General features: G+C 32.7%; 1 protein-coding gene across 1 annotated transcript; it reads right to left on the reverse strand.

Annotated features, from left to right (window-relative positions):
* Positions 1-16,134: 16,134 nt before the first annotated feature.
* Positions 16,135-25,322, reverse strand: LOC145070922 (heat shock cognate 70 kDa protein 2-like). The gene is made up of 3 exons (XM_079017880.1): positions 25,089-25,322; positions 18,086-18,314; positions 16,135-17,986 (listed from the first exon to the last, which is right to left on the reverse strand). Exons 2-3 carry the CDS (start codon positions 18,294-18,296, stop codon positions 16,308-16,310), a joined length of 1,890 nt encoding a protein of 629 aa, XP_078874006.1. The 5' UTR covers positions 18,297-18,314; positions 25,089-25,322; the 3' UTR covers positions 16,135-16,307.
* Between the last annotated feature and the right edge of the window lie 1,467 nt (positions 25,323-26,789).

Below are 26,789 nucleotides of genomic sequence, written 5' to 3' on the forward strand. Positions count from 1 at the left end.
CCTCTCCACATCCATAACAAGTTTGACCAGCGCCCGCTCCCGGAGCCTGGTTAGTTGGTTGAGCCGGTGTCTTGCAGTATCGAATTGTGTGTCCCTTCTTCCCATAATTGTTGCATATCAGCTCATGGCAGGTCCCGTGATGATGGAAGTTACACTTGATGCACAAAGGCAGTTTTCCAGCATAACCACCTATAGGGGATTGGGTGGTTGGAACAACTGTGGGAGCAGCAGCAGCAGCAGTAGCAGTAGCAGCATGAACTGCTACTATTTGTTGTTTCTTGGAGGGCTCCAGCGAAGACTGGCCCTTTCACTTATTTCCAGACTTCTTCTTCTTCCCACCGATATCCTTTTGGGGTCCAGGGACAGTTTTTACTTCATCCAAATGGATTCCATAATCGATCAGATTCTGTGCCAGATCCTTGGCGCTTTCAAACGTAGTTGGCCTAGCAGCCAAGACATTTCCTTTGGTGGGTTGTGTCAGTCCCCAGATGTACCTCTCGATTTTCTTGCTTTCCGGGGTGACCATTCCCGAACAGAGAAGCGCCAGGTCACAGAATCTAGCAGTGTAGGCAGAGATGTGGGAACCCTTCATCTTCAAGTTCTAGAGTTCGTGCTCCAACTTTTGCACTTCACCCCTTCGGTAGTACTCTGCGAGCATGAGCTCCATCAGTTGTTTCCCAACCTATAGCATTAGCCACTGGCAGGGTTAGGGTTTTGACTCGACCATTCCACCAGATCAAGGCTCTTTAAGTGAAGGTGCAGCCGGCGAACTTCACCTTGTTGGCATCAGAACAGACGCAAATTTCAAAGATGGATTCGATCTTCTCGAACCACCGTGTCAGGGCGATGACACCTCCATTTCCGTCAAAGGACTTGGGTTTTGCAGTCATGAAATCCTTGTAGGAACAGTCTTTCTGTTGTCCTGACTTCCATCTTGTCTCTGGGGGTCGATTCCACCTCCAGCTCCACCAGCGTTCACTTGTGTCATTGCTGCAGTTACGGCGGCAGTAACTGCTGCCTGGAACATGATAGGGTTGAACTGAGGAAGTGGTGGTGGTGGTGGAGTGTCGTTGTTCCTTCTGATGGGTCTTGGTCGGGGAGGCATCTTGTTTTAAAAACAATCGGGAAGAAGAGGATGGTAAGTCCCCGAGATATATATATAAAAGAACAAAATATATCTCATCCTGATGATGAAAGTATTCTACCGAGCGATAATCATAGAAAGGTTACTAACACAAGTAAGTTATCGCTTAAGGAAGGAGAGGTAGCAATACTTAGAGTGAATCTGCGTAATAAGTTTGGCTCTAGCAAAATACTCCTATAGTATTTTATGTGAGATGATTCTGGTAAGTTTTAGGCCTGCTGTAGCACCACAGTCACCCCCAAACACATGTTGATCATGTCTCGGCTGAATATAGTTGATCAGGCTATATTCACCCTAGACATGATTACATAACTGCCCAGGTTTAACCGCAGCGTTCCAGCATCCAAATACTTTTGTTCTGCTCTTCTAGTGATACGAATCATGTTATGTATGCATGCTCGTATACTTCTTAAAAAAATACTTATAATTTGAAAGTATACTTTTAGCGTAGAGCACTTAGGCCCCTTAGTGTATATAGTTGTATACCACGTAAGGTTCGGTATACTAGTTCGCTATAAACATGGGCTCTGATACCAATCTGTCACACCCCAAGACAAACGGAGGAAATGTTCCGGGCAGAGGACGTCATGTATAGCATCACAACCAATGAATAACAACAATCATAGCAACACAACAATTATAGTGAATACTTAAGTAAAAATGTTTACATCTGTTTTGAAACGTAGGTTGAATTACATACAATAGTTTTGGATTGTAAAAAAAAACTTAAAAACTCTTAATGCTTCAGTTCCTCGAAAATCCAGCAAGTACCTGTCTACGGATTTCCTGAGAATACAAGCAGTTTGAAAAAAATATCAGCATAAAGCTGGTGAGTTCAAAAGCAGTAATTTGTAATGAAAACTTGTTGATGAGTGAGCCGAAATGTTTGTGTGGTCTCAAGAAAATCCGATATTTTCTTTAGCGAAAAACATAGCGTTATCGATTTCGTATAAAACCATGAATGTTCGTTTATGAAAAACCGTAGTGATATGCGAAAAATACTACCTCATGTGACTAGCTAAAGCTAATCGTGGAGTATAAGTATTTAATATGTAAAACCGTAGCATAAATGATTCGGTTTTGAAAAATCCTGGCTCGGCCAGTATGCTTAGTGTGTTTAGTTCTATTTGGTATAAATAAAACTGTTGAAGAAGCCGGGTTGGTAAACTAAAGGTGATTTATACATAATGTGAGTCGTATAACCATGCTTGGTATGACTAGTGACCTTTCCAACGTTCTTCAAGCGTTGAGTGAAATGACATTTGTATATCTCAGGCGTGCCCGCCTAACTGTAGCTAGCAGTCCAGATGTGGGATTGTGAATCCCGAATAGATCTATTCACAAATCTCACGCTCTCCCTCCAGGAGACTCTGGTTATACAGTGATAGGATTTATCCATGTACACCTAAGGGTACAGTAGTGAAGTAGTGCCTCACAGTATCGTACAATCTAGCGATTTCGATAAATAAAGTGTCACAAAACACTTGAATTTGGTTGAGGAATGTTTCCGTGACTTGCTTGAATCGAAGAAATGGGTTTTCAGCCTAAAGTACCACCAAAAAGGTGTTTACAGTTCCTGAAGACTTGGCGAGTTTATGGTTTCTAAAGACTTGGCGAGTTTACGGTTTCTGAAGACTTGGCAACTTTACGGTTTCTGAAGACTTGGCGAGTTTACGGTTTCTGAAGACTTGGCGAGTTTACGGTTGAGATTCTTAGAGAGAGGAGGAGAGAGTGTGGACAGAAACGTCCTAATGAATTTGGAGGCATCGTATTTATAGGGGTGAGGTGAGGGGTCCACTCGTCATTGACCGTAAACAGGTTTACGGTCGTAAACCCACTTCGACCAAAAATGTTTGATTTTTTTCCAGATTTTCGGGTTTCCGCGCAATTTTTGGTTCCGATTCGTAAATAATTTAATTAAATTTAACTAGATTATTTTAATAAACCAAAGAGTTTGACGGAAAAGTTAAAAAATTAGAATTTTTATTAACGTAATCGCGTATCGGAAACGGGATAAGTTTCGGGTTGCCACAATAATGATACTAGGTTTTGTTCAAGAAAAATTGTTTTGAGTAAACGAAGTGTTGTCCGAGTACCAAGTAACCACCTTACCAGGTGAGTGGATAGTTACTTTCATCTTACACATAGATATGATGTATTTAATATAAACTACGTGCTATGTGTGCATATTGTCTGAATACTTGTTGTCTATGCTGATGAAAGATTTTTATACATGTTTTAAATTATTTAAACTATATATGTATTTTATATCTACAAAAATGTTGGGGTGAAACATGGGTATATGTAATAGACGATGTGTGATAAAATGATGAGATGCCTCGATGTTGTTGTTGTTGATTCTGTCATCTAGCGGAGTATGCATGACGACCACAGAATCTTCTTGATAGTCTAGTGGAACGCTAGTAGACTCGCAACCTGTAGGTGTTTGTGAAAGATGTGTTCATCCGTGTATTCCATCCCCCTCATTGTTTCCTTTAGGACATTTATTGTTGAGGAACCCCCTTGGTAGTAGTGTCCATCCTGATGTTAATCCTTAGTCTAGGTCCCTTATGATAGGTGTTTTAGGGACGTAATGTGAGGATAACCGGAACAGGTAATCGGTTTATTGTTGGTTGATGAAATTATTAAACTTATTTATTGTGGGTTGAAAACCCTATGTGGTCACCGGGCTCCCAAGCCTGACGCACTCAGTTTCTTGTATTACAGGTAGTGGCACACAAGCATAGATACGATGTTTGGGATGAGAGCTTACGGATATAGGCCTATAGATATGAATAAATGTAGTGAGGCTTATATTTTACTATTTATGCTTTTGATCTGTATCGAATATGACATCCCGAGGTTTTTTAATGAAATACATTTCTATGGAAATGCTTTGATAAATATTTATCATATTTTATTTTGGGAACAAATTGCGCAACACTTTTATTTAAAATGTTACTCTGGTTTTTAAACAAAGCATAACCAAAATCGGTCTTTTCTGGCCGTGAAAATGGGGATGTCACACAAGATGGGCCCAGATAATTCGAACCGTTCAGGGTTCCGGGTGGGCTGGGTAGCGTATCGACTAGATCTGCTACCCGAGCTTACTCAGATCTATAGCACTTTTCATGTCTCCCATTTGCAGGAGTGCTTAGTAGATGACTACGCAGTGGCGCTTTTAGAGGATATTCAGGTGGATGACAGCTTGAATTACATCGAGCGGCCGGTAGCCAATCTCAATAGGAAGACGAAGGCTTTGAGGAACAAGGAAGTAGAGTTGGTGAAATTGCAGTAGCAGCACCACAAGGAATCAAAGTAGACATGGGATCCGGAGGACGAGATGAGGGAGCACTACCTCCAGCTATTCCTAGATACAACAGACTTCGAGGACGAAGTCTAAGAGAAGTGGGGGAGAATTGTAAGATCCCGACTCTCAAGTATATGAATTTTATCTAAAAAGGACATTTTAACTTGGAACTCGTCGAGTTGCTGGCCTCAGCATGACATGTAGGAAATTCTCTAGTCGACAAGTTGCACTACTAGAAAAACAGCCTTTTACGACGCTCATTGCGCGTCGTAAAAGGCTCAGACGACGCGCAAATGCGCGTCAAGGAAGGCCCTGTCATAAAGAGAGACGACGCGCTTTTGCGTGTCGTCTATAGACGACGCGCATTTACGACGCTCATTTACGGCGCGCAATTACGACGCACGTTTACGACACGCAATGCGTATCAAGGAAGGCCATGTCATAAAGGAAGACGACACGCATTCGCGTGTCGTAACCTTACGACGCACGTGTTAATGACACGCAATGCGTATCAAGAAAGCCCCTGTCAAGAAAGGCCATGTCATAAATGAAGATGACACACATTTTTGCGTATCATAATTTTAAATGTTTAAAAAAAATATTATTTATGGATTTACTAATTTTCAAATTATATTTGTATTTCATGTCTCATAATAGAAAATAAAATATCATATACAAAAAATAAAATCCATTATATAAAATTTAATGTCATACAAATAATCGTTCCATGGAAAGATAAAACAAATCAATAGTTGTAACAAAAATTTACAAGCTAATTAGATACAAGAAATATAAAAAATATACCCTAAAATGCTTTTCAAAGTCTAATCTCCATGTCAGCTCTTCAACTCACTTCTCCAGTTTGTCCTTAGGTTCTCTAAGGGCTCCAGCATCTCCTGCAGTTTCAAAGGCACAAAGAAGAACAGAACGTGATATTATTTTTCCACCTAGATGTTCTTCAGTGATGTGATGAGAATCATACCCCTTCAAAGGCACAACAAGTAGCCAATAGCACTTGTTATGTCAAGCACAAGCACAGATAGAAATATGCCACTTTGAGTAAAATCAGTGTAAGTAAAGACTAGAGAGAAGATAACAACACATACCAAGTGATGGAGGCTTTGTTGCAAAGTGAACGACCAAGTCATCTACATGAAACATGACTAAAACTTCCAAAATCTTCTGTGTACCCATATCCCTGTTCTTTTAAAGTTTCCAGAATGTTTAGAATGCTCTCCTTGCTCTGTTATTTAAAGTGTTAGGGGAAAAAAGTCACAAAGTAGTAGAAAGTAACTATATTTATTGAACAGTATCATGTAAACTTGTATGAAGTACATATAATCATATATACATGCAAGATTCTAAACAGTACCTCTTTAACGAAATGGTGTTATTTTTGTAATCCAATAATACAAAATGGAACCTGAAATTCAATTGGCATTATTGTTATTCCTTTCTTGGACAATTCATCACACTATAAACAGGAATGGTGTTATTTTTCTAATCCAATAATACAAATTATATCATCCATGTATTATTATTATTATTATTATTATTATTATTATTATTATTATTATTATTATTATTATTATTATTATAACCCATATAATAATTATTATTATAATCATTATTATTGAAAGTGAGATAGCAAACCTGATTTGATTCTGAGAACAAGTAGAGAAGGATGAAGGAGATGTAATGTGTATGGTTGTTGGGATATCTGTATATATAAATTCAGATAAGTTAAATAAAATTAAAAAATCCAAAAGAATCAGATGATAAACCTTTGTAATTGTTGGGGAATATTTTCTAGAAGGATGTGCAGAGCGGCGACTTAGTCTCGGATAACTCCAAGGATACTGAAAGCTGGAACAGATGAACCAAACGAGTTAAAAGACGTAATTACCCTTGTACTGATGTCAATGGAACAAAAAATGCAAGTTATACTTGTTATGTTAGTACCTCAAGACATCTTCTAGTTTCTTCCTTGTGGAAAAAGATAAGAGTTCCACCTACCTGTGATCAGAAATCCACAGGGGTATATAAGTAATTCAACCAAAGAAAGGATATGGATTAAGGAAAATAAGATGGTTTAAGATTTATTTTTTTTTACCATATCACCAAAGTAATAAGTTGATTCAGGGGTATATAAGTAACCTCAAAACAAGATCCGACCTTATCCTTTTTCTCTCTAGATTCAAATCCAGCAAACAGTGGACCATGGTACTTTCTGGAAGGGTCCAGATCTTTTGTTTGAGGTAAGTTCCCTGGTTGTGAAGTCAATCTAGATTGGACAGTTTCAGGGACAACATCAGGTCCTGATGCAACTGCCTTACCCATGTACGTTACACCCTCATTTATTGTAGGTGTGGCTTGTGCATTAGTTGTAGCTTTATCCTCATACGCTTCTCTTTTCAAGGTGTTCATTCCAGCAGACATAGTCACAGCTTGAAGATCCTTGTTATTGGACTCCACATGGCTTCTAACTGAAGCTCTATCATGGTTAGCTTGTATTGGTTCAATTTAACCATGTTAAAACTACAACAGGGGAAGCCACCTATTACAATTGTACTTCAAGGGGAGGTGGGGCAATAGTTTGTACTGGTTCATGAGGCAGAGTTCTATCTCCTTTCTGCCATCAAGTCAAATCCATAAGTCCACCAAAAAAAAAAGAGAATTGTACCCAAAAAAAGTAGCATGAAATTTAATCATAAATACTATTAATAGTAGTTTTAACAATGAAAAGAGGTTGAATGGGTAATGATGTATGTCTGAATAAAGTGCCATACTGAATGAACCGTCGGAAAATGAGTAAATGAACATATTAGCCTATATAGAAATGATGGTAAATAATTGATGACTTTATTTAAGAACAACTATAAATTAGATTTTACTTTCTATAAATAACAATACAGATGAAAATATATTTAATTACAATAAGATTAGCAACTTAGATTGATCATTAAATTTAATCATAAATATTATTAATAGTAGTTTTAACCCAGTAAGCTATTCTGTCTAAATTAAGTCAAAAAACAATTACAAAGGTTTATTTTTACCTTATCACCAAAGTAATAAGTTGATTAAGGTATTGTGGGTGAGAATCTTAGTAGAACTTGGTCATCAAGCCTAATGTTGTATGATCTTCCTCGAATCACACCTTCTGCTGCAGCAAACGTTTGTGGCAACTTAATTTTTAAGGTATAACACAAGGGTAAAATGGTCATTTATGCAACAACAACATTTCAGTTTTTCCACAACCATGGTAACAGGTAAAAAATGATGCATCTTTCGGGCATATGTTAATGTTATACTCTAAAATGAAACAACAATGAAAAAAATTTGGGCAAAAGCAAAAATTCGTTGAACAAATATTTAAACCAAATTAGATTGTTTTAAAAAGTGTAAAAGAATAAGAAACAGTATTACTTACATGCAACAGGTTCAAGAGTTCTTGAGCCAGTTGAGACTCTCAATTCATCATTCATAGGGGGAGATTTTGGGATTTTTAGTTGCTCATTTGGAACATGTAAGTTATCTGTTTAAGTGTCCCTGCAGTTAAATTTGAAAATAGCTCTCCACCCCTGTTTACAGCATCCACCATTCCCTGTGGGACATCTGGCAAAGCCTGATCAATGCAAATAGGTTTACAAATTACAACACAAGATATATTATTAAGTCAATAAGTCAAACAGAAACAACAACAGCCAAACCTGTTGTAAAGGAAGTCCATGATCATCAGGGAGTGAATGAATTGACATATCCAACACTGAACTAATGGCAGACTCTGAGCTAAGGTGGATCAATCGTATCATCTTTGAATTTAATTAAAAGATTCCTTGAGATTCCATAGGAAGATTTTATCTGCACAACAAATTCATAATGTTTGGTTAGTATAATAATGAGAGCAGAAAGTGTAACAGTTTGAAGTCTCTTTTTTTATGACTACCTCCTACCTCCCCTGATGCTTCTTCCCCATCCGGCTACTGTTTGGTTAGTAACAAGAACCCCTAATCAAATAGAATATAAAGATGAACTGAATCAAAGTAGCTTTGGGGAAACACTCCACCACCGTCAAGAAGGAAACCCCACCGCTAGGTCGGTATCGGTATTACCTGATTTAGGGTGAGTAAGCAGCAAAGAAGAAGAGGTGTCGATTAAAGGGGATGTAAGAGTGGAAAGCGTCATTGGGAGAAACTCCACAGGCCACAAGGAAAACCCACCACCAAGTCTTCCATCTCAATGCGATGTCAGGCTGACCGGAAGCAAGAAAGAAGGCAACTTTCATCAGCAAACGACGCCGTTTCGTGAATCACATTATCACGTGAGGCTGATGTAGGGTTGAGAGGAGTTAAGAACGCAAGCATCCACTTACCGATGATGCTGATTATCCAGACTGACCTTGGAAAATGACATCAATGAAGGTGAAGGGAACGCATAAAGAAACCCCTGTGAGAGACAAAACAATAGGCGATTTGAAGCATCCGACAAATGAAATTGAAAGGTAGACTCGCTACACTCTTTTTTTGTTCGTGTCACCACACATCAACATAGAGAAATGGAGAACCCCTGTGGGTTTGATCTGTTCAAAAGACGGGATCAGAGATTTTTGGCGATATTGCGATTTTGTTGCGGGAGAAAAGAGGAGTGGTGATGAAATTAGGGTTTTTTTGGGTATTAGAGTGAGAGAGAGATATAGAGAGAGATAGAAAAGAAAGAAGGAAATAAGGTAGAGGATAACAATGGCGGCCTTTCAAACTTTTGGGATTTTTGTTTCCCCCCAACTGCAAAATTAAAGAACGCGCCTTTCATTAAAAAAATATAAAGCGACATTTCTAGACGACGCCCATTTTTAAATAAGTGCCCTCCGTGTTTTTAATTTTTTTTGTTGGACATTAATTTTAGGGCACGCACAAAAGCGCGTCCTTTATGCTTCAAATTTTAGAAGAGATGACATTATTTTTAGAGCGCCCGCTTTTGCGTATCGTATATCACCGCGTGTCATTGTTTGCGCGTCATTAAAGGGCTTTTTTCTAGTAGTGTTGAGAGGAAAAACTCGACGAGTAGGAGCTAGAAAATGAAACCCTATTTTTCATGGTTTTGCACCCTATTTAAAGGGTCATTAGCCTCCCTCTGCCTCCCTTACCGTCACATTTGAGCTCAGAAAAACCTAATCACGTTTATCCTCCATTTTTTGTGTTAAGAAGCTTGGAAGGTTGATTTTGTGAAGAGGGCTTGAAGTCTAAGGAGCTTGGAGCAAGTAGAAGCTTGAGGATCTGAGTTCTACTTTATCTTAGCATCATCTTGAAGGTAACAAGTTGTTACCTTGACTTCTCTCTAGCTAGATCTGTTCATGCAAGTTTTAGGGTCATTTTTAGTTTGTAATGGAGTTAATTATTGTTTTAGGCATGATCTGAAGTTGTAACTTCATGTCTAGATTCCTCTAGCCCCTTATAGTCATAAAGTTCTAGTCTTTGGCAAGCTATAGCCTTCTCCTTACCTAAAACTTCTTCTTTAGCTTAGTTTTGGCCCTTAAGACCTTGCATGCACGTAAACTTCGCAACTTTACATGGTAAGAAGACCCTAAGAGGCTAGATCAACAAATTGGAGCTTTGGAGTAGCTTAAAATCGTTTGGACATGAAATTGACTGCACAAACTCGACGAGTTGGATAGGACAACTCGACGAGTTGAGACGGGTTTTCCCGTTTTCTAGATTTTGCATGAACTCGATGAGTTGGGTCAACATTAACTAAGGCACCAAGGCCGACCCACTAGTAGGAGTTTGTTGTTTAATGATTGTTTGTGTGATAATTGCCTGGTATGCCACTATCTATTATGCTTATGTGCTAGTATGTTGTGATATGCTATGCATTTATATGATAGTGGTAGGGGTGAAATAGTCCCTGATTACCGATTGAAAGATGTCGAAGGGGTAAGTCAGCACCCATATATGCTATGCAATATGTGATTCATGTATATGCTAGGGTTTTATGTAGTAGTAGTAGGAGTGAAATAGTCCCCAGTTACTGATTGAAAGAGACCGAAGGGATAGGCCAGCACCCATATATGCTAGACAGTTACCGGTTGAAAGATACCGAAGGGGTAGGCCAACACCCAGATATGCTAGGCAGTTACAGGTTGAAAGACACCGAAGGGGATGCCAGCACCTAAATATGTTAGGCAGTAAGTTATTGTATGATATGTGGCATGATGGGGGAACTCACTAAGCTTCATGCTTACGGTTTACAGTTTTGGTTTCAGGTACAACTTCCTCGAGGGGAAAGGAGTCGGCATGACTGTAGCACATGAAATTACTGTTTTTGTATTATAATTGTTCTTGGGATTGTACTCTGATATTATTATAACAGGTTTTGAGACACATGACTTACTAGTTTCATGATATATGATATCCTGATGATGTTTTCCATAATCTGTTTTATGAATTACTAAACTAAAAATGAAATTTTCGGTCTTGAATTTTGGGATATTACACAAACGTGCTATGAAACAGAATCTCAAATTCTGTTTCCTTTGGAAGATTTCCCTTTAAACTAATTCATTTCATTTCATGGAATCTTGAATTCCAAACCCTTCATTTTGCATGATTCCTATTTTTCATATTGTAATAATAAGGTACTGAAATCTAATTTTTTTCGAGTACAATGTCAGAAAAATGATTTCTTTAATACAATGTTGTATTGAAAGTATGTTGCAATTTCTTATATTTTGAATGCTAAGCATTTTTATTGATATAATTTGGCAGGATTTCAAAGTACAATGTCTTGATAAAAAAAATTCATCTGCCGTATAATGAAAAAAGAATTTCATAGCATCGTACTTTTCGGATAAATAGCATTTTGTAATCCATTACTCAAGGAAAACATTCAACATTTTTTTATAAAACGTTATAATATTGCAAATCAATTTTCTAATTTGTCTACTTATAAAAAAAAATCTTTTTTGACTTCTTTGGAATAAAAGGCTTCATTTTATAAGATTCTACTCTCATTGGAAATTGCATACCATAATAAACAATATTTTAATTTACTTTTTTTTACTTTTTTTTGTCTCTAAAGCACATTTTTTTTATTTTTTTTATTGTAAAAAAAAACAATTTTCCAGATCTTTTTGGATTAAAAAACATCTTATAGCATCTGACTTCATGAAAATTAGCATTTTATAACACATTACTTGAAATAAGATTTTACAAAATCTTTTTTCCTATCTATAAATCACATTTTTTTTTACTTCTTTCCACTGTGCAAAAAGTCATTTTTCGGCTTCCTGACGATTCAAGTAGCCTACCCAGTTCCACACTTCTTTTTTTTTAATATTATCTATGTGTTTTGCATCTTTTGTTTATCTACAAACGTATGTAATTTTTATTCTTAAATACAATCTGTTCTAACATATAATTGCACTTCACATATAACTGCATTTTGTTTATACAACAATCAAAAAATAAAACCCTCGACCCGTGCGTAGTATGGTGAAGCTTCCCTAGTTATGAAGTAACATAGTCAACGCTACAATGACAACCAAAAGTATGTGGGATATTTTCATCTAAAGTACTATGTTGTGATTCTGCTCACTTGCGTATTATTATATATATACCAGACGAATTCCCGCGCGTTGCGCGACGCGGGTTGAAAATATATTGTTAGAATATTGAAAAATATATGTTTATAATGGTTATGTTATCAATATTAACTTTGACATAATATTTTTACTCTAATTTATATATATATATATATATATATATATATATATATATATATATATATATATCTATATATATAATCTCAATTATTATTAACAAAAATATTTATTGACATCAACCCACCTTCCTCATTAATAGAATTAAACATAATTCTCTATGTAATATTATTCTTAACAATTGTTATGATTGATTAATTTAAAGTTTTACTTATGCAATTATTTTCTAATTTTATTAATGATGTTCATTTAAAATATAGATTATTTGTAGGTGACGTTATGTAATTTACAATTTGATGTTATTATCATTTAAAACTATTGTTTATTAATTTTAAACAAGTTATTATTAATAATTAGTTGATGAACACTTTTAAGAAACACTTAATATTATTATTCAAATATTAAATATATACTAAATAATATGGTGATAAGATTGACAATTTGCATTTCTAAAGAGACATGCATGGATAAATGACATATCCATGATTTTTATAATTTGATTTTATATTTATAACTATTGTTCGTTAATTTTAAAACAGTTTATTATTATTAATAAGTGAAAGAAAACTTTTAAAAAGCTCTTATTATTATACTTAAAATGTTAAACATATACTAAAATATAAAGTGATAAGAAAGACAATTTGCATTTTAAAAGAGACTTACATGGATAACATGGATAATATGACATATCCATGATTTTTAATTAACTATTGATTTGAAGCAACATAACCATACAAACATATATACAATATTTAATTAAATATTATCTATATCACATTCTATAATATATGATCGATAACATGAATCTAATCTAATTTAAATTAAAATTTCAACCATAACATAAAATGATTGTTTTAAAAGAATATTTAAACCAAGACAAAAAAAATTAGTATATTACAAATTAAAAACTTTAACATAATACACTACAAGAAATTTGGGGGTTTACCTACACACGTTATGTGTGGGTAAAAACCTCTTATGTGTTGGTAGTTGGTTTTATCCACACATAAATTAAGTGTCACTATGTGTTGGCGCATGACTGTAGATAAAGATTATTACATACACATCGATTATGTGTAAATATAAGTAAAGCTATACCTACATATGCATGTGTTGCTAAAACTAGTATGTATGTGTGGGTCGAAGTGATATGATTTTTTTAGGCAGCCGATGACATGGTTGATGACATGGCCAATGACATGGACTAGATGGATGACATGTCAAGTTACATGGCATGTTCTTCAAAAGTATTGTTGACAATTAAATATGTAAGTTAAAATAATTTAATGTGTAGATAAAAATGATAGATGTGTGAATATTTATTTTGATGTATAGGAAAAAAACTGATTTACTGGTAAGAGTATACTTATGTGTGGGTCAGGTTGCTCAATATATTGTTAATTTTTTTGCATTTAACCCATAATTTATCAACATATATACAAAATCTAAGCTGCATAAAATTTATATAAATTCTATAGCTCAAAAAAAGAATGAATCGAACCCATTGAAGAAGTTAGAATTCTGATAAATCCTAAACATTACCAAGATGAACAAAAAAACAACATTAAAATCTACAAAGTTAAGGAGGCTACAACTTTAAAAATAATACAAAACTATGTCGACTCAAAGTAAATCCATATTTGTTGTGGAAGCCTCTTCTTAATCAATGATCTTCTTCGATGAAATGTAACTTCCGATACCCTCAAGACTTTTGCTCCAGCAAGCATGAGTTTGATCTATACAAGTCATATCATCACAATATTAAAATTTTATAACAACATTGGAATGTCCAAACTCCAAATAACGGTGAAAATTAAAGTTGGGGATTACAGAGAGTATGAAATCGACGAAATAAACACATTTGATCAATTTGGAACCATACCCTTTACCAAATCAATTGAGGTTGTCAAATTGAAGGGCGCTTGTAATTGCAATCGAAGAGATCAGTGATTTTAGTAACCTGAGTAATCAAAAAGAAGAAAGGGTAGTCATGCCTCAAATCGAATGATGAAAAAAGGAGATGAGGGCATCAAATGAATGGTCGGCGTGGAGAGAAGAAGCAAAGATTAGTAGTTTGTGTTTTTATATATGTACAGGGGAGGGGGAACCAAAATGAGGGATCTGAAAAAAAAACTTATTAGAGGGAAAATTAATTTAATTGGAGGGAAATGAAAATTTAGAATTTCACTATTGTTCCATGCGTTCTTGTATCATTTTGATAGGTTTTGTGGGGGGCGAATTTAATGGAACAAATGTCACCATCTATAGCCATAGTCTCACCATTTTCGGAAAAAATACCAATCTCAAAATTTCATCATAATTTACATTGTTCCATGTTGTTTTAATTTCAATTTTAGTTTTAATTTCTTTTTAAATTTTGTTTTAAGTGTTGAGTTATATTTTTTTTGTTTCCATGTCATTTTATATTTATCTACAAAATTTTTATAATAGTATTATATGTACGTAATATGCACATGTTTTTTTTTTAACAGCAAAATTTTATTAAAAAAAAACACTAGTAAGAAGCTAGCAAGAAATTACATTTTAAAGGAAGCTAATTTTGGGTTACGAAGCCAATCATTCCAATGTAATTTTACTCTACTACATCTATTAGAAATCCAAAAGAAAGACTTCTCAACGACCTCATCAAAAAGAACCGATTTCTTTGGTATAACCGTCCCAAAAATAGAAGTATTACGAAAGTTCCATAAGCACCAGAAAAAAGTGATAATTACCGCATCAAAAATCTTCCTTTGCCCTCTACGTAGATTGACATTTTCTGACCAGTTGATTAACGAATGCACCGAAACATGAACCAGGATAGATACTCCCCACCAAATAGCTACCCTTACCCATATGTTAATCAAGTCAGGACAGGCTATAAAAATATGCTCAATGGTCTCTACTTCATCCAAACAAATATGGCACATAATAGAAGGAACCATAATACCTCTCCTAGATAATATGTACATGTTAGCCACACATATTTTCATATCATAACTATATGTAAGTTTTCAGTTTTCCACGTCACTAAAAAAATAGTAGTATATTAACTTTATTTTAACATATAAATATTATGTGTACATTGTATCTAAATTTTAAAAAATTAGCTATACATATATTAAGTTTCTACATATGTGTAGATAGTTTACCCACATATAAATAAAATTCAACACATGTGTTGGTAATTTAACATGTAATCTATCACTAAATTTTGAGGGGAATTTTTCAACCAAAAAAAAGTGTGGCTAAAAGATATTACCAGCAACATATATTAAGTGTTCATGTTTATGAAATAAAATTATTGGCATTTATCCACACATATACAAACATGTGTGGGTAGTTATCCACACATTAACATATGTAGCTAAATTATGTGTGGGTAAACACCTCAATTTCTTGTATAACATGGCTTGAAAAATGGTCAAAAGCCCTCAAACCAACACAAAAACCTTTAGATTTGTTTTCTTTGTGAATTTTGTATGTGATTTGTATTTGTGTGTCTATTCAAAGAGATTGACCTTTTATAGTAGACTATCCATTAATTGTTTATTAAATATATTATATAAGTTATAAAACCTTTGAATTGTTAATAATTATTAAGAGACTTTAGAGTGATATTCATTAAAATAGGAGGTTTCAAATGCATGAGGTGTTTGCAAATTTTTATGGGGGTTTCAAATTGCATGAGGTTCAAGGAAAAATGCTAGCTTTATAAGTATGTATGATGTATGATGTATGATATATATATATATATATATATATATATATATATATATATATATATAAGTTCAATAAAGAACCATAATTATTGGTTCTCCAGTAAACCAAAAAAAAATTCATATGACTGCTTTATGTATGGGATACACATGAATGATAGTATGAAGTTGGATAATTTTTTTTTTGGCATAATTCATATGACACAAAAATGAAAAATAAGAAATAAATATATTGATTCGACATAAGAAACTTTACAAAAAGAAATTGAAATTTCACAAATATATCATCGAATGTTTCACACATACACATAAATATTGAAAATACAATGTCCAAATGTTATTAAAAATAGAAAAAATAGTCCATAATAATATTATGTATGGTAAAATAATGTGTTTATTTTTTAGGATCTTAGTTGTTTAGAAAAAATCCATACCGTATTGAATAAAAGCTGATGCAAGTTGGCCGATGACGGGAACAACCACATTTTTCAGTACAGCTAGTGTCTTCTCATACTTACCACAATCTGCAACCTTGTTTCTATCAAGAATTTTTCTTGAATCCATTATCCCATTTACTATTTTTTCTATTTCTTCTTTATGGATCATATCCTTATCTCTACTTCTCATGATCTCTATTTTTCTATTCAAATTGTCAATGTATTCCTCCAAAGCATTATATGCAAAAATCTTCTTTGTATACTCCTCGTCTTCACGTCTATACTTTTCAGCATCTTCTAGCATTTTTTTGATTTCTTCCTTTGAAAGCCTCTTCTTCTCGTTGCTAATTATAATCTTCCTTTTTAGTCCAGTCGTTGTTTCTTCGCCTGAGCACTTTAGAATGCCATCATCATCAATTTCAAAGACCACTTCCACCTTTGACATACCCTTCGGGGCTAGTGGGACTAAAACTTCGAAACTTCCTAACCAGTTATTATAAATAGCCCTAGTTCTTTCACCTTGATATACATCGAAAGATATAGCACTTTGGTTATTTTGGGATGTAACATAATCTCTTTTCATGTTGGTTGGTATTGAGGTATTTCTTTTAATAATGACCGATAAAGAACCATCAACCACAGCTACACCAAGTGATAGAGGGACAACATCATCCAACTCTAAGTTGTTCACTTTTTGACTTCTTTCACCACTTAACTTTGCAGCAAGAATAGTTGCACCATATGCAACTGCCTCATCAGGATGGATCCTTTTACAAAGCTCTTTTCCATTGAAGAAGTCTTTCAACAATTCTTGAACCTTAGGTATCCTTGTTGACCCACCAACAAGGACTACCTCATCGATATCATTTACATTCATTCTTGCATCACCCAAACAATTCTCCACCATCTCTATACACTTACTAAAGAAATCTTCATTCAAATTTTCAAACTTTGCACGAGTAATTCTCATAAAAAAATCAATACCCTCATGCAAAGTATCCAGTTCAACAATAGTTTCAGTAGTTGAAGAGAGAAGTCGTTTTGCTTTTTCACAAGCTACCCTTAATCGCCCTAGTGCCTTTATATTCCCGCTCATGTTTGTCCTATGCTTTCTGTTGAATTGCTCCACGAAATACTCCACCATCATGTTATCAAAATCCTGACCACCTAAGTGAGTGTCACCTGAAACAGCCTTCACTTTTATCTTACCTCTGACATCAATGGTGACAAGAGATACATCAAAAGTACCACCGCCCAAATCAAAGATAAGCACGTTTGTATCACAAGTTATATCACTTCTCGTATCTAATCCATAAGCAATTGCAGCTGAGGTAGGTTCATTGATTAATCGTAGAACATTAAGTCCAGCAACATAACCAGCATCCTTTGTTGCTTGGCGTTGGGAATCATCAAAATAAGCTGGAACAGTGATGACTGCATCATGTACAGTTATACCAAGAAACGCCTCTGCAATACTTTTCAGTTTCATAAGAACCATGGATGAAATTTCCTCAGCAGAAAACTCCTTTTTTTCACCATTGTATGAAACTACAATCTTTGGAATGTCGTTACTTCCTTTTATGACTTTGAAAGGCCAAAATTGCATGTCCTCTTGAAGCTTGGCATCATTGAATCTCCTCCCGATCAATCTTTTTGCATCTGGAAATTCACCACATTTGTTTTAATCAAAGATGGTACAACTCATTATTTTATAAATTCAAGCAGCTAAACAATGGAATAAAGGAATAAAATACGAACCATAAATGGTGTTGGTGGAGTTCATAGCAATTTGGTTCTTAGCACCTTCACCAATCAGACGCCCATCAGTAGTGAATGCAACACAAGATGGCATAGTCCTATTTCCTTGATCATTGGCTATGATCTCAACTTGGTCATTTTGCCAAACACCCACACAAGAGTAAGTTGTTCCAAGGTCAATTCCAATAGCTGCAATAGCTTTACTTTCCATGATGCACTCAAGTCAAAGCTGTATTAATTATAAGAAACAAAATGACTTATCATTTACACAATTATTTTAATGTACTGTTTATATAATTTGCATCTCAGCAAAATAAGTACCTCTCAAAAAGAATACTAAACCATTGCACAAGTTATATAGATGGTTTTGTTACAAATTTCATACATTGTTTAATTTCCCAAAGTTATTTAAGTTGCTAGCTCTCCTCAATAGTTGTAATTCACTTGTATTAATACATTTTTAAATTAAACAAAGGTTTTTAAATATGAGAAATAATATGACATTTTCTAATTGAAATCAAAACAAATATGCTAAATAAAGTACCTTTCAACAAGATTGCTAAACAATAAATTTCGAAGATAATATGGATGGTTCTCTTACAAATTTAATAATCTGGTTAATTTCCCGAAGTTACCTCTCCTCAGTAGTGATAATTTACTTCTCTTATTAATAAGTTCTTAAATAAAAAAAGGTTTAGTATAAAAACTAAAGTGTCTTTCTCAAATTGCAATCAACACTGGTTTGTTAAAATAAGTACCACTCAACAAGAATTAAAAACCAGAAATTATGAGGAATTTATTTAAGTTGCTGCCTATCTTCAATAGTAGTAATTTTGTTGCCGTATTAACACGTTTGTAAGTTACACAAATGTTTTTGAGAATGAGAACTAATGTGCCATTTTATGATTGCAATCACAGCAGATGTGTCAGAATAAGTACCTCTATACATCACTACAAAAGCACAAATTGATCAGATTGTATGGATTTCTTCTTATAAATAGTTTACCTTGTTTAATTTTCCAAAGTTATTGAAGTTACTAACTCTCCTTGACAACGGCAGTTTACTTTTCGTATTAATACATTTTAAAATTAAACCAAATTTATTCAGTAAGAGAGGTAACGTGACCTTTTGTAATTGTAATCACAACAGATGTTAAAATAAGTATCACTCAATAAGAACTCTAATCCGTAAATTGGGACGATTATATGCATGGTTCTCTTACAAATTTCAAAAATGTTTTTAATTTCCCAAATTTGATCTATTTATACATTTTTTAATATTATACAAAAGTTTTTGAGTGTGAGAACCAATGTGACATTTTCTAATTGCAATAAAAAAATATATATGTTAGCACTCAACAAGGACAATTGACATAATTGAAACTATACTTAATTTACATAATGGAAACTATCCTTATGGTCTCTTACAAATTTCATGTTCTTGTGTATTTTTCTAAATATACCTATTCTACTAAGTTTTTCCATATCCGTTCATATTGATAAACAAAAATGAACTTTTTGTTTTCAAAAAATCTCACTTTGTATTGTCAGTTTTCTTTTTTTTTTTTTTTTAATTTATGCTTATTTTTAAATGAAAATTTGAAATAAATATATCAAAATTCATAAATTTAGATACTTGTTAAATAAACATTCATATATAAAAAATAAAAAAAAAAAAAGTTATTTTTTTTACTTTGCTAGTCAAATTCAAACTGTGAATCAGATTCATATTGTGAATAGATTTACTTTGTTTTTAGCATTCATAATTTAAATCTGACATACTATTTCAACACTTTGATCATTCACACATTAATTTAGTGAAATTCACATTTGAATCGAACTATATATATTTGTAATTTTATAATATTTTAAAGGTTTTAGTTAATCATAAATTATTTTTGTAAAATTCACAACTGAAAATATTCACAGTATGAATCTAAACTGTACATATTTATGTTATTTTTTCCGATAAAAAAATAAACCTAAATATTTAAAAAAAACTAACGAAAAAGGAGTGAGTTATTTTGAAAAAGTTAATATTTTACATATTAATATAGATATCTACAAAAAAAATGGATATTAAGTTTTTTTTCGATAAAAGATTAGTAATAAAAATAAGAGTTTATGTCATTTTTGGTCACTTAACTTTCGGTTTTGTGCTCATTTGGTTACTTAACTATTTTTAAGTTTTAAAAGGTCATCAAACTTTTGATTTTGTACTTATTTAGTCACTTAACTTTTGGTTTACTCACTTAACTTTTAGATTTGTGCTCATTTAGTCACTAAACTTTTAAAAAATATTAGAAGTTTAGTGACTAAATGAGAACAATTTTAAAAGTTAGGTGACTAAATGTGACCAAACCAAAAGTTAAGTGACTAAATGAGAACAAAGCTAAAAGTTTGATGACCTTTTAAAACTTACAAAGAGTTAAGTGGCCAATTGAGCACAAAACCAAAAGTTAAGTGACCAAAAATGACCTAAACCCTAAAAATAAAAAATAAAATAGGTTTTTTATTTATATTACGTTCATGTATATATATAAATCTTATAAAATAGTTCATCCAAATAAATATAGCTCAAAATATATTATATATTTACGTCGTATTCATTTAAAACCACCATAAACATTAAATTTTCAACCAATTAATAACAACTACTCTAAGTGTTTTTACATTATATCTTATGATCACTTCACTAGATAGATTTTCATGTTTCTAAAGTTGATGTAATTTAGTAAATACTTTTTACTTTCCCATACATTTATAAATATATTTGTAGTATATATGTTTTTTCAACATAAAACATTCATATATTTGACGTGGATTGTGGTTCAAATATGAAAAGTTGAAGATATGTTTTTATGTTTTTATGTTAGTAAAATTAAAGTACATTCAAGATAATATATCCATTTTGTTAATTTATTTAAAAAATAATTAAAGTTTTTTAAATAGTTAAAATTGTTTAAACTTGTTAAATCAAAACTTCAATGGTATTGTAAAATTAACTAAAATAATATCCAAAATCTATATTTATAATAATAGAGAATCTTTCGATATGATTTGATAAATTAATTAACAATAATAATAGATAAAAAGTATTATCAAATTATATATATATATATATATATATATATATATATATATATATATATATATATATATATATATATATATATATATATATATATATCATCGAAATTAAAAGTTGGTCACATAAGTATACTCTTAAATAAATCAATCCTAAAAGTTATTTAAAAGAACACTAATGTAAAAAGTATTATGTAAATGTTAATGTTAAAAGCATAACTATTTTAAATGGCATATATACTTTTCAATATGTCAACATTATTTTTTAATCTATGCGGGCATTCTCCTAGTGTTTATTTGTCTATGTGTTTGTGTGTGTATATGTGTGTGTATATATATATATATATATATATATATATATATACATACATACATATATACATACATATACACACACACGCATATATATATACATATGTGTGTGTATATATATATATATATATATATATATATATATATATGTGTGTGTGTGTATTGTGACATCCTGTTTCCTTCCATTTCTGAGTCTTGGGTCGTAATTCGATTGTGTAAGGCTTTTGGACTTGGGGATGCAAAGTTTAGTTATTGTGGAAGGACGTAATGATAGTTTAGAGATTTTACCCTTGAATTGTGTTTTGGCCGAAGGGTAGAAAGGGAAAAATCATAGGTTGGGTTTTTGCATTAAATATGGAGTTTTGTTCGAGAAGTTTTTAGTACAAGATATTTAGATAACATTAAAGGGCTCTTCAAAACCTTTATATGGATACAAAGATCATTGAAATTGGACTTAGAACAAAGAAGTTATGAATATTTGAATATAGGGAGATTTAGGTTTACTCTAGTATGTTGGGCATACGGGGTGTACGTTGGGCGTACTAGACATGGTCAATCGTCGAGGCCCAACCTAGTACGTTGGGTGTACTAGGCATGTGTTGGGTGTACACGATCAGATGTCAATCCCTAATTTGAGGGTTTTGAGCCTTGTATAAGCTCATTAACTCCCCCAAACCCTTTCCATTCTCAGCCTCCACATCTTTAATGTCCTCCCTTGAAACCCTAACACTAATTTGAGCCTTGTGAGCAAAAGAAGGTGTTTTTAAGTGTTTTAGAGTGTTCTTGGTGCATTTTCGAGAAAAAGGAGTTCATTGGGGAAGTGTTGGTTGCATTGGAGCATATAAATCTAAACCTTGTTCATTTTGGTCTTTCTTCTTGAGGTATAAAGTTTGAATCTTGTTAATGTATTTGTTAGATCTAGATAGTTTTGGGTGTTATGAGCTTTTGGTCTCATTATGTGCATAAATTTTAGATCTTGAAAGTTTGTGACCTTGATATGGATAAATTTGGAAACTTTATCCATCTAAATAACGTATTGATTCAGATCTAAAGGTTAAAGACTTGGATTTAATGGATTAAGTTGAATAAGATATACTTTTGGTCCCTTTTGAGACTTAAAGACTAGATCTTGTTTGTTGGGACCATTCAAAAGGATAAAGTTGGAAACTTTATCCATTATGAAACTATTAGGAACCATTAAAATGTGATATTGGTCCTTCTATCCCTTCCATGCAAGAGTTATGATGTCTTTATTTATTAATAAGTTAAGGTTTTGGCTTTTGGACCGTTTCTAGGCATGGAAAGTCATAAAGGTGGAAACTTTGTGACTTAAGTCGATGTCTTGAGTCTAGATCTGAGCTCTAGAGAAAATTTCTTAGGTGATAAGGTAATTAATGGAGAAATAAGATCAGGTCGCATACGTTGGGTCTATGAGAAGTAAGTTGGGCGTACACAACTACCATAAACGTTGACTTTGTTGACTTTCATTGATTGTTGACTTTTGACCAAGTTTGACTTTAGGTAAAACTTTAGGGTTTTGGACTATTAATTAAGGTTTTACTTGGTTTTTGTGATTAGCGAATTCGCGGGAGCACATAGTGCAGAAAGGTAAACGCGTCTTATTTTTTTATGTTTCTTCATTTCAAGTGAGTTTTGCCTCATTGTACTCGTGGATCGAAGGTACCAATGCCGACCCACTAGTTTTGGTTATCTTTTAGTGTAGGGATGCCAAAGGGACTATATGTAGTCATGTAGGATAGACTAAGGACTCTTGATCTAGGCTTTCTTGCATGTTCCTTGTTTGGTTGTGGCTCTAGAGTAGGATCACCTGTCCAGGTGTCTATCTCATATTTGGGTATATACGGTTATGTATTCCTTGGATTGTTGGTATTTAGTATGCTACCATATTGTAGTGATCTGTTAGATCTGTATCCTGGTATATAGGATGTTCTTGTACTGTAGTGATCAATTAGATTTATATCTCGGTATATAGGATGTTGTTATGCTGTAGTAATCTGTTAGATCTATATCCTGGTATATAGGATGTTGTTGTGCTGTAGTGATCTGTTAGATCTATATCCTGGTATATTTAATGTTGCTATGATATGGTGATCTGTTAGACCTGTATCGTGCTATATATGATGTTACTATCCAGTAGAGATCTATAGATCTGTATGTCTACCTGTACTTGCTTGTCATCATCTAGTGGAGTGCCCTAGAGGTTGTATGTAGTCATGTAGGATGACTTGAGAACTCTTGATCTAGCCTTTCTTGCTTGTTCCTTGTTTAGTTGTAACTCTAGAGTCAGATCATCTGTTTCGGTCGTAATCTTACCTCTGGTTACTTATAGTTACGCATTTCATGGAGGCCATCTGGTAGCGAGACATTGTGCTGATAGAGGACTAGTAGGCGGTAGTGATTTGTATGGTTGTTGTTTGCCTGTGTTTTGTGCCTACTTAATCCTTGATTGTTTATAGGTTGACATATCATGGTAGTGGGTTCAGGCGATCCTGTTTTGTGTTGATGGTCAAGATACTTGGTGTGGGTCGCCAATATGTCCTAGGAATGGAGGCTCGGGAAGAGAAGTTGGGTTGAGGCGGTAGGCCAACAAACCCTGGGTATTACAACCTGATGGCTGATTAGACCCGTTGCATGTTGGTATTCAAGTCTGTGGATAGATTAGGCATGTACATTCCAATCCGATGATTGTGGGTCGTTATTCATGCTTGTATGTTTATCGTAAGAGGTATTTTGGGGGAAACTCACTAAGTTTTGTGCATACCTAGTTTTTTATTATTTCATGTATCATCGGTTGTCATGGAATGCGAAGACGTGACACATTCATCAGCAGCAATGAAGATTCTATGCTTTAATATTACTCAGATTTCCAATAAATGTAATTTGGATAAACGGTTTTCTTCATAATGGATTTATAATTGCGAAGCTTTGCTTTAATAAAATTTAATTTTTTTGTTGTGAAAATGGAACATTACATGTGTGTCTATATATATATATATATATATATATATATATATATATATATATATATATATATATATATATATATATATATATGATGGGTTAAATAGAAAATCTATGAACCCTAAAATCCTAAAAAATCAAAAGAAATACGTAAAATGAAATACTTTGAGATATCAATTTTATTTATTTATCTATTTATTTAGTTTATATTTTTTTACGATAGAATCAGTAAAATTACATATAGATGTATACATTCGTCGGAAAAAAACAAAAAAAACAATATAGATGTATACATTCGTCGGAAAAAAACAAAAAAAACAATATATATATATATATATATATATATATATATATATATATATATATTTCACGTTTGTTTTGATCGGATTTATGTAAATATATGTGATTTTGATGTTTATAATATAAAAAAAGACATTAAAGTTTTTTTTTTCAATATATTTTCATTGAATATTTAGGATTTCTATGATTCAAACGTTTTCCAATGTACCTCCCATATATATATATATATATATATATATATATATATATATATATATATATATATATATATATATATATATATATATATATGTTACAACAACATATTGAATTGAAGACTAACCGTTTATTTTGTGGTTGATCTCTTGTTTATGTGTATCTCTTATTTTCCTATTTTCCTGCATACACATTAATCAGAAAAACGCACAAGCGCCAGGTTCATGTCACATAATATTAAGATTTTAAACGTTAAATGAAATTAAAATCACATCATTTTGGATTGGAATTTTGACCCAACTCCTTTTGGAAATTCTTTCCTAATACTATAAGTAAAACGTTTATGAGGAAATATGTTAATCTTTACCTTTTCCGAATGAATGTATGAATCCACTTCTTCCCATCCCTTCATCTATATATATACAGCAATTTCAAAATTATGTCTTCTCCTTCTCTATTATTTTAAGTTTTTAAAGACTTAGAAGTCGTCGAGAATATTAAAAGGCTTGCTGGGAAATACCCACTTGGTGTATTATGACCATTTGATATATATATATATATATATATATATATATATATATATATATATATATATATATATATATATATATATATATATATATATATATATAGATTATTCTATTCACATTAATTATTGTACATATATCGTATGCTATGATAATTATTAAGAGAATAAGTTGTTTAGCAATGCGAATACGTTCATCCTTACAAAATATCGTCATTTTCATGCATTCTCGCTAATTATTATTTATTTTTGTTTTCATACATCGTTTTTTCACTCATTTTCATTCTGACAGAATACGACCCAAATAAAACATTCTGACAACATTCTGATAGAAATAAGAAAAATAATAATAAGTGTATAATAACTTTATAAATGATTTAATCTATGAGAATGTGTGTTACTGACAATACTTATGTAAGATTGAGCGTATTTATATTATTAAACAATATATTTTCTTTATCATTCTCATAGCATACGATATATATATATATATATATATATATATATATATATATATATATATATATATATATATATATATATATATAAGTAGGTTTATGCGAAAAACGTTTTTAATAATTACTTTTTTTTTCACGTCCTGAACCATTTTTAAATTCACGTTTTCATAATAAAAATGTCAGAATTTTGACACTATTTCTCATCTAATATCGATTATCATCATGTATTTCAAAGTTTGGATGAATTATTGTCCAAAAAGATAATGTTGAGGTGGTACAATCTCATAGATTTTCCTTGTTTTCGCGTTTTCGCAAATTATTTGCATTTTCGCATGATGTGACAACCCGAAATTTCCATTTGTACGAACACCATCTATTCAGTAGAAGCTAGTTCAGTTTCAGTGATTTTCATACTTTTCCGAACAAGTTTGTGTACATTAGGGTTTATGTTTAAGGAGATATCAGGAGAGTGGATGCTCCTGGTTTTGTGAAATTTGAGCATTTCAAGTTTCATAATGTTACAGTCCAATATCAGGAATAAAAATATTTTCTGCCAAAATATTCCAGGACTATAAATAGTTTTCTGAATTAAATTAATTCATTATTTACAATTCCAAATAGAGAAAAGCTATATTGTCTCTGACGGATCTTCGGGTTTTCATCCCAGATTGTGAGTCTACTTTACTAAATGTGTTTCAATACTTGTTAGATGCTTTATAACATCAATTACATGTTTAGATTATAAGATCCGGGAGTTTACCGCCCAAGAACGTTCTTGGGGAGTAAACTCCAAAATGGAACTTTAAGGCTTCCTAGTACCGATTCCTTGCTAGACAACTTGTAA

The sequence above is a fragment of the Lactuca serriola genome, chromosome 1, assembly GCF_051521515.1.
Source record: "Lactuca serriola cultivar US96UC23 chromosome 1, Lser_US96UC23_V15, whole genome shotgun sequence".
In the NCBI taxonomy this organism is placed as follows: Eukaryota; Viridiplantae; Streptophyta; class Magnoliopsida; order Asterales; family Asteraceae; genus Lactuca; species Lactuca serriola.

What these genes read in the sequence shown, in the direction of transcription:
- LOC145070922 (XM_079017880.1), bottom strand. Translation starts at nt 18,296, where the DNA reads ATGGAAAGTAAAGCTATTGCAGCTATTGGAATTGACCTTGGAACAACT. An exon ending in CTCCACCAACACCATTTATG is followed by an intron (nt 17,987 to 18,085) that starts GTTCGTATTTTA and finishes GTGAATTTCCAG; the next exon opens with ATGCAAAAAGATTGATCGGG.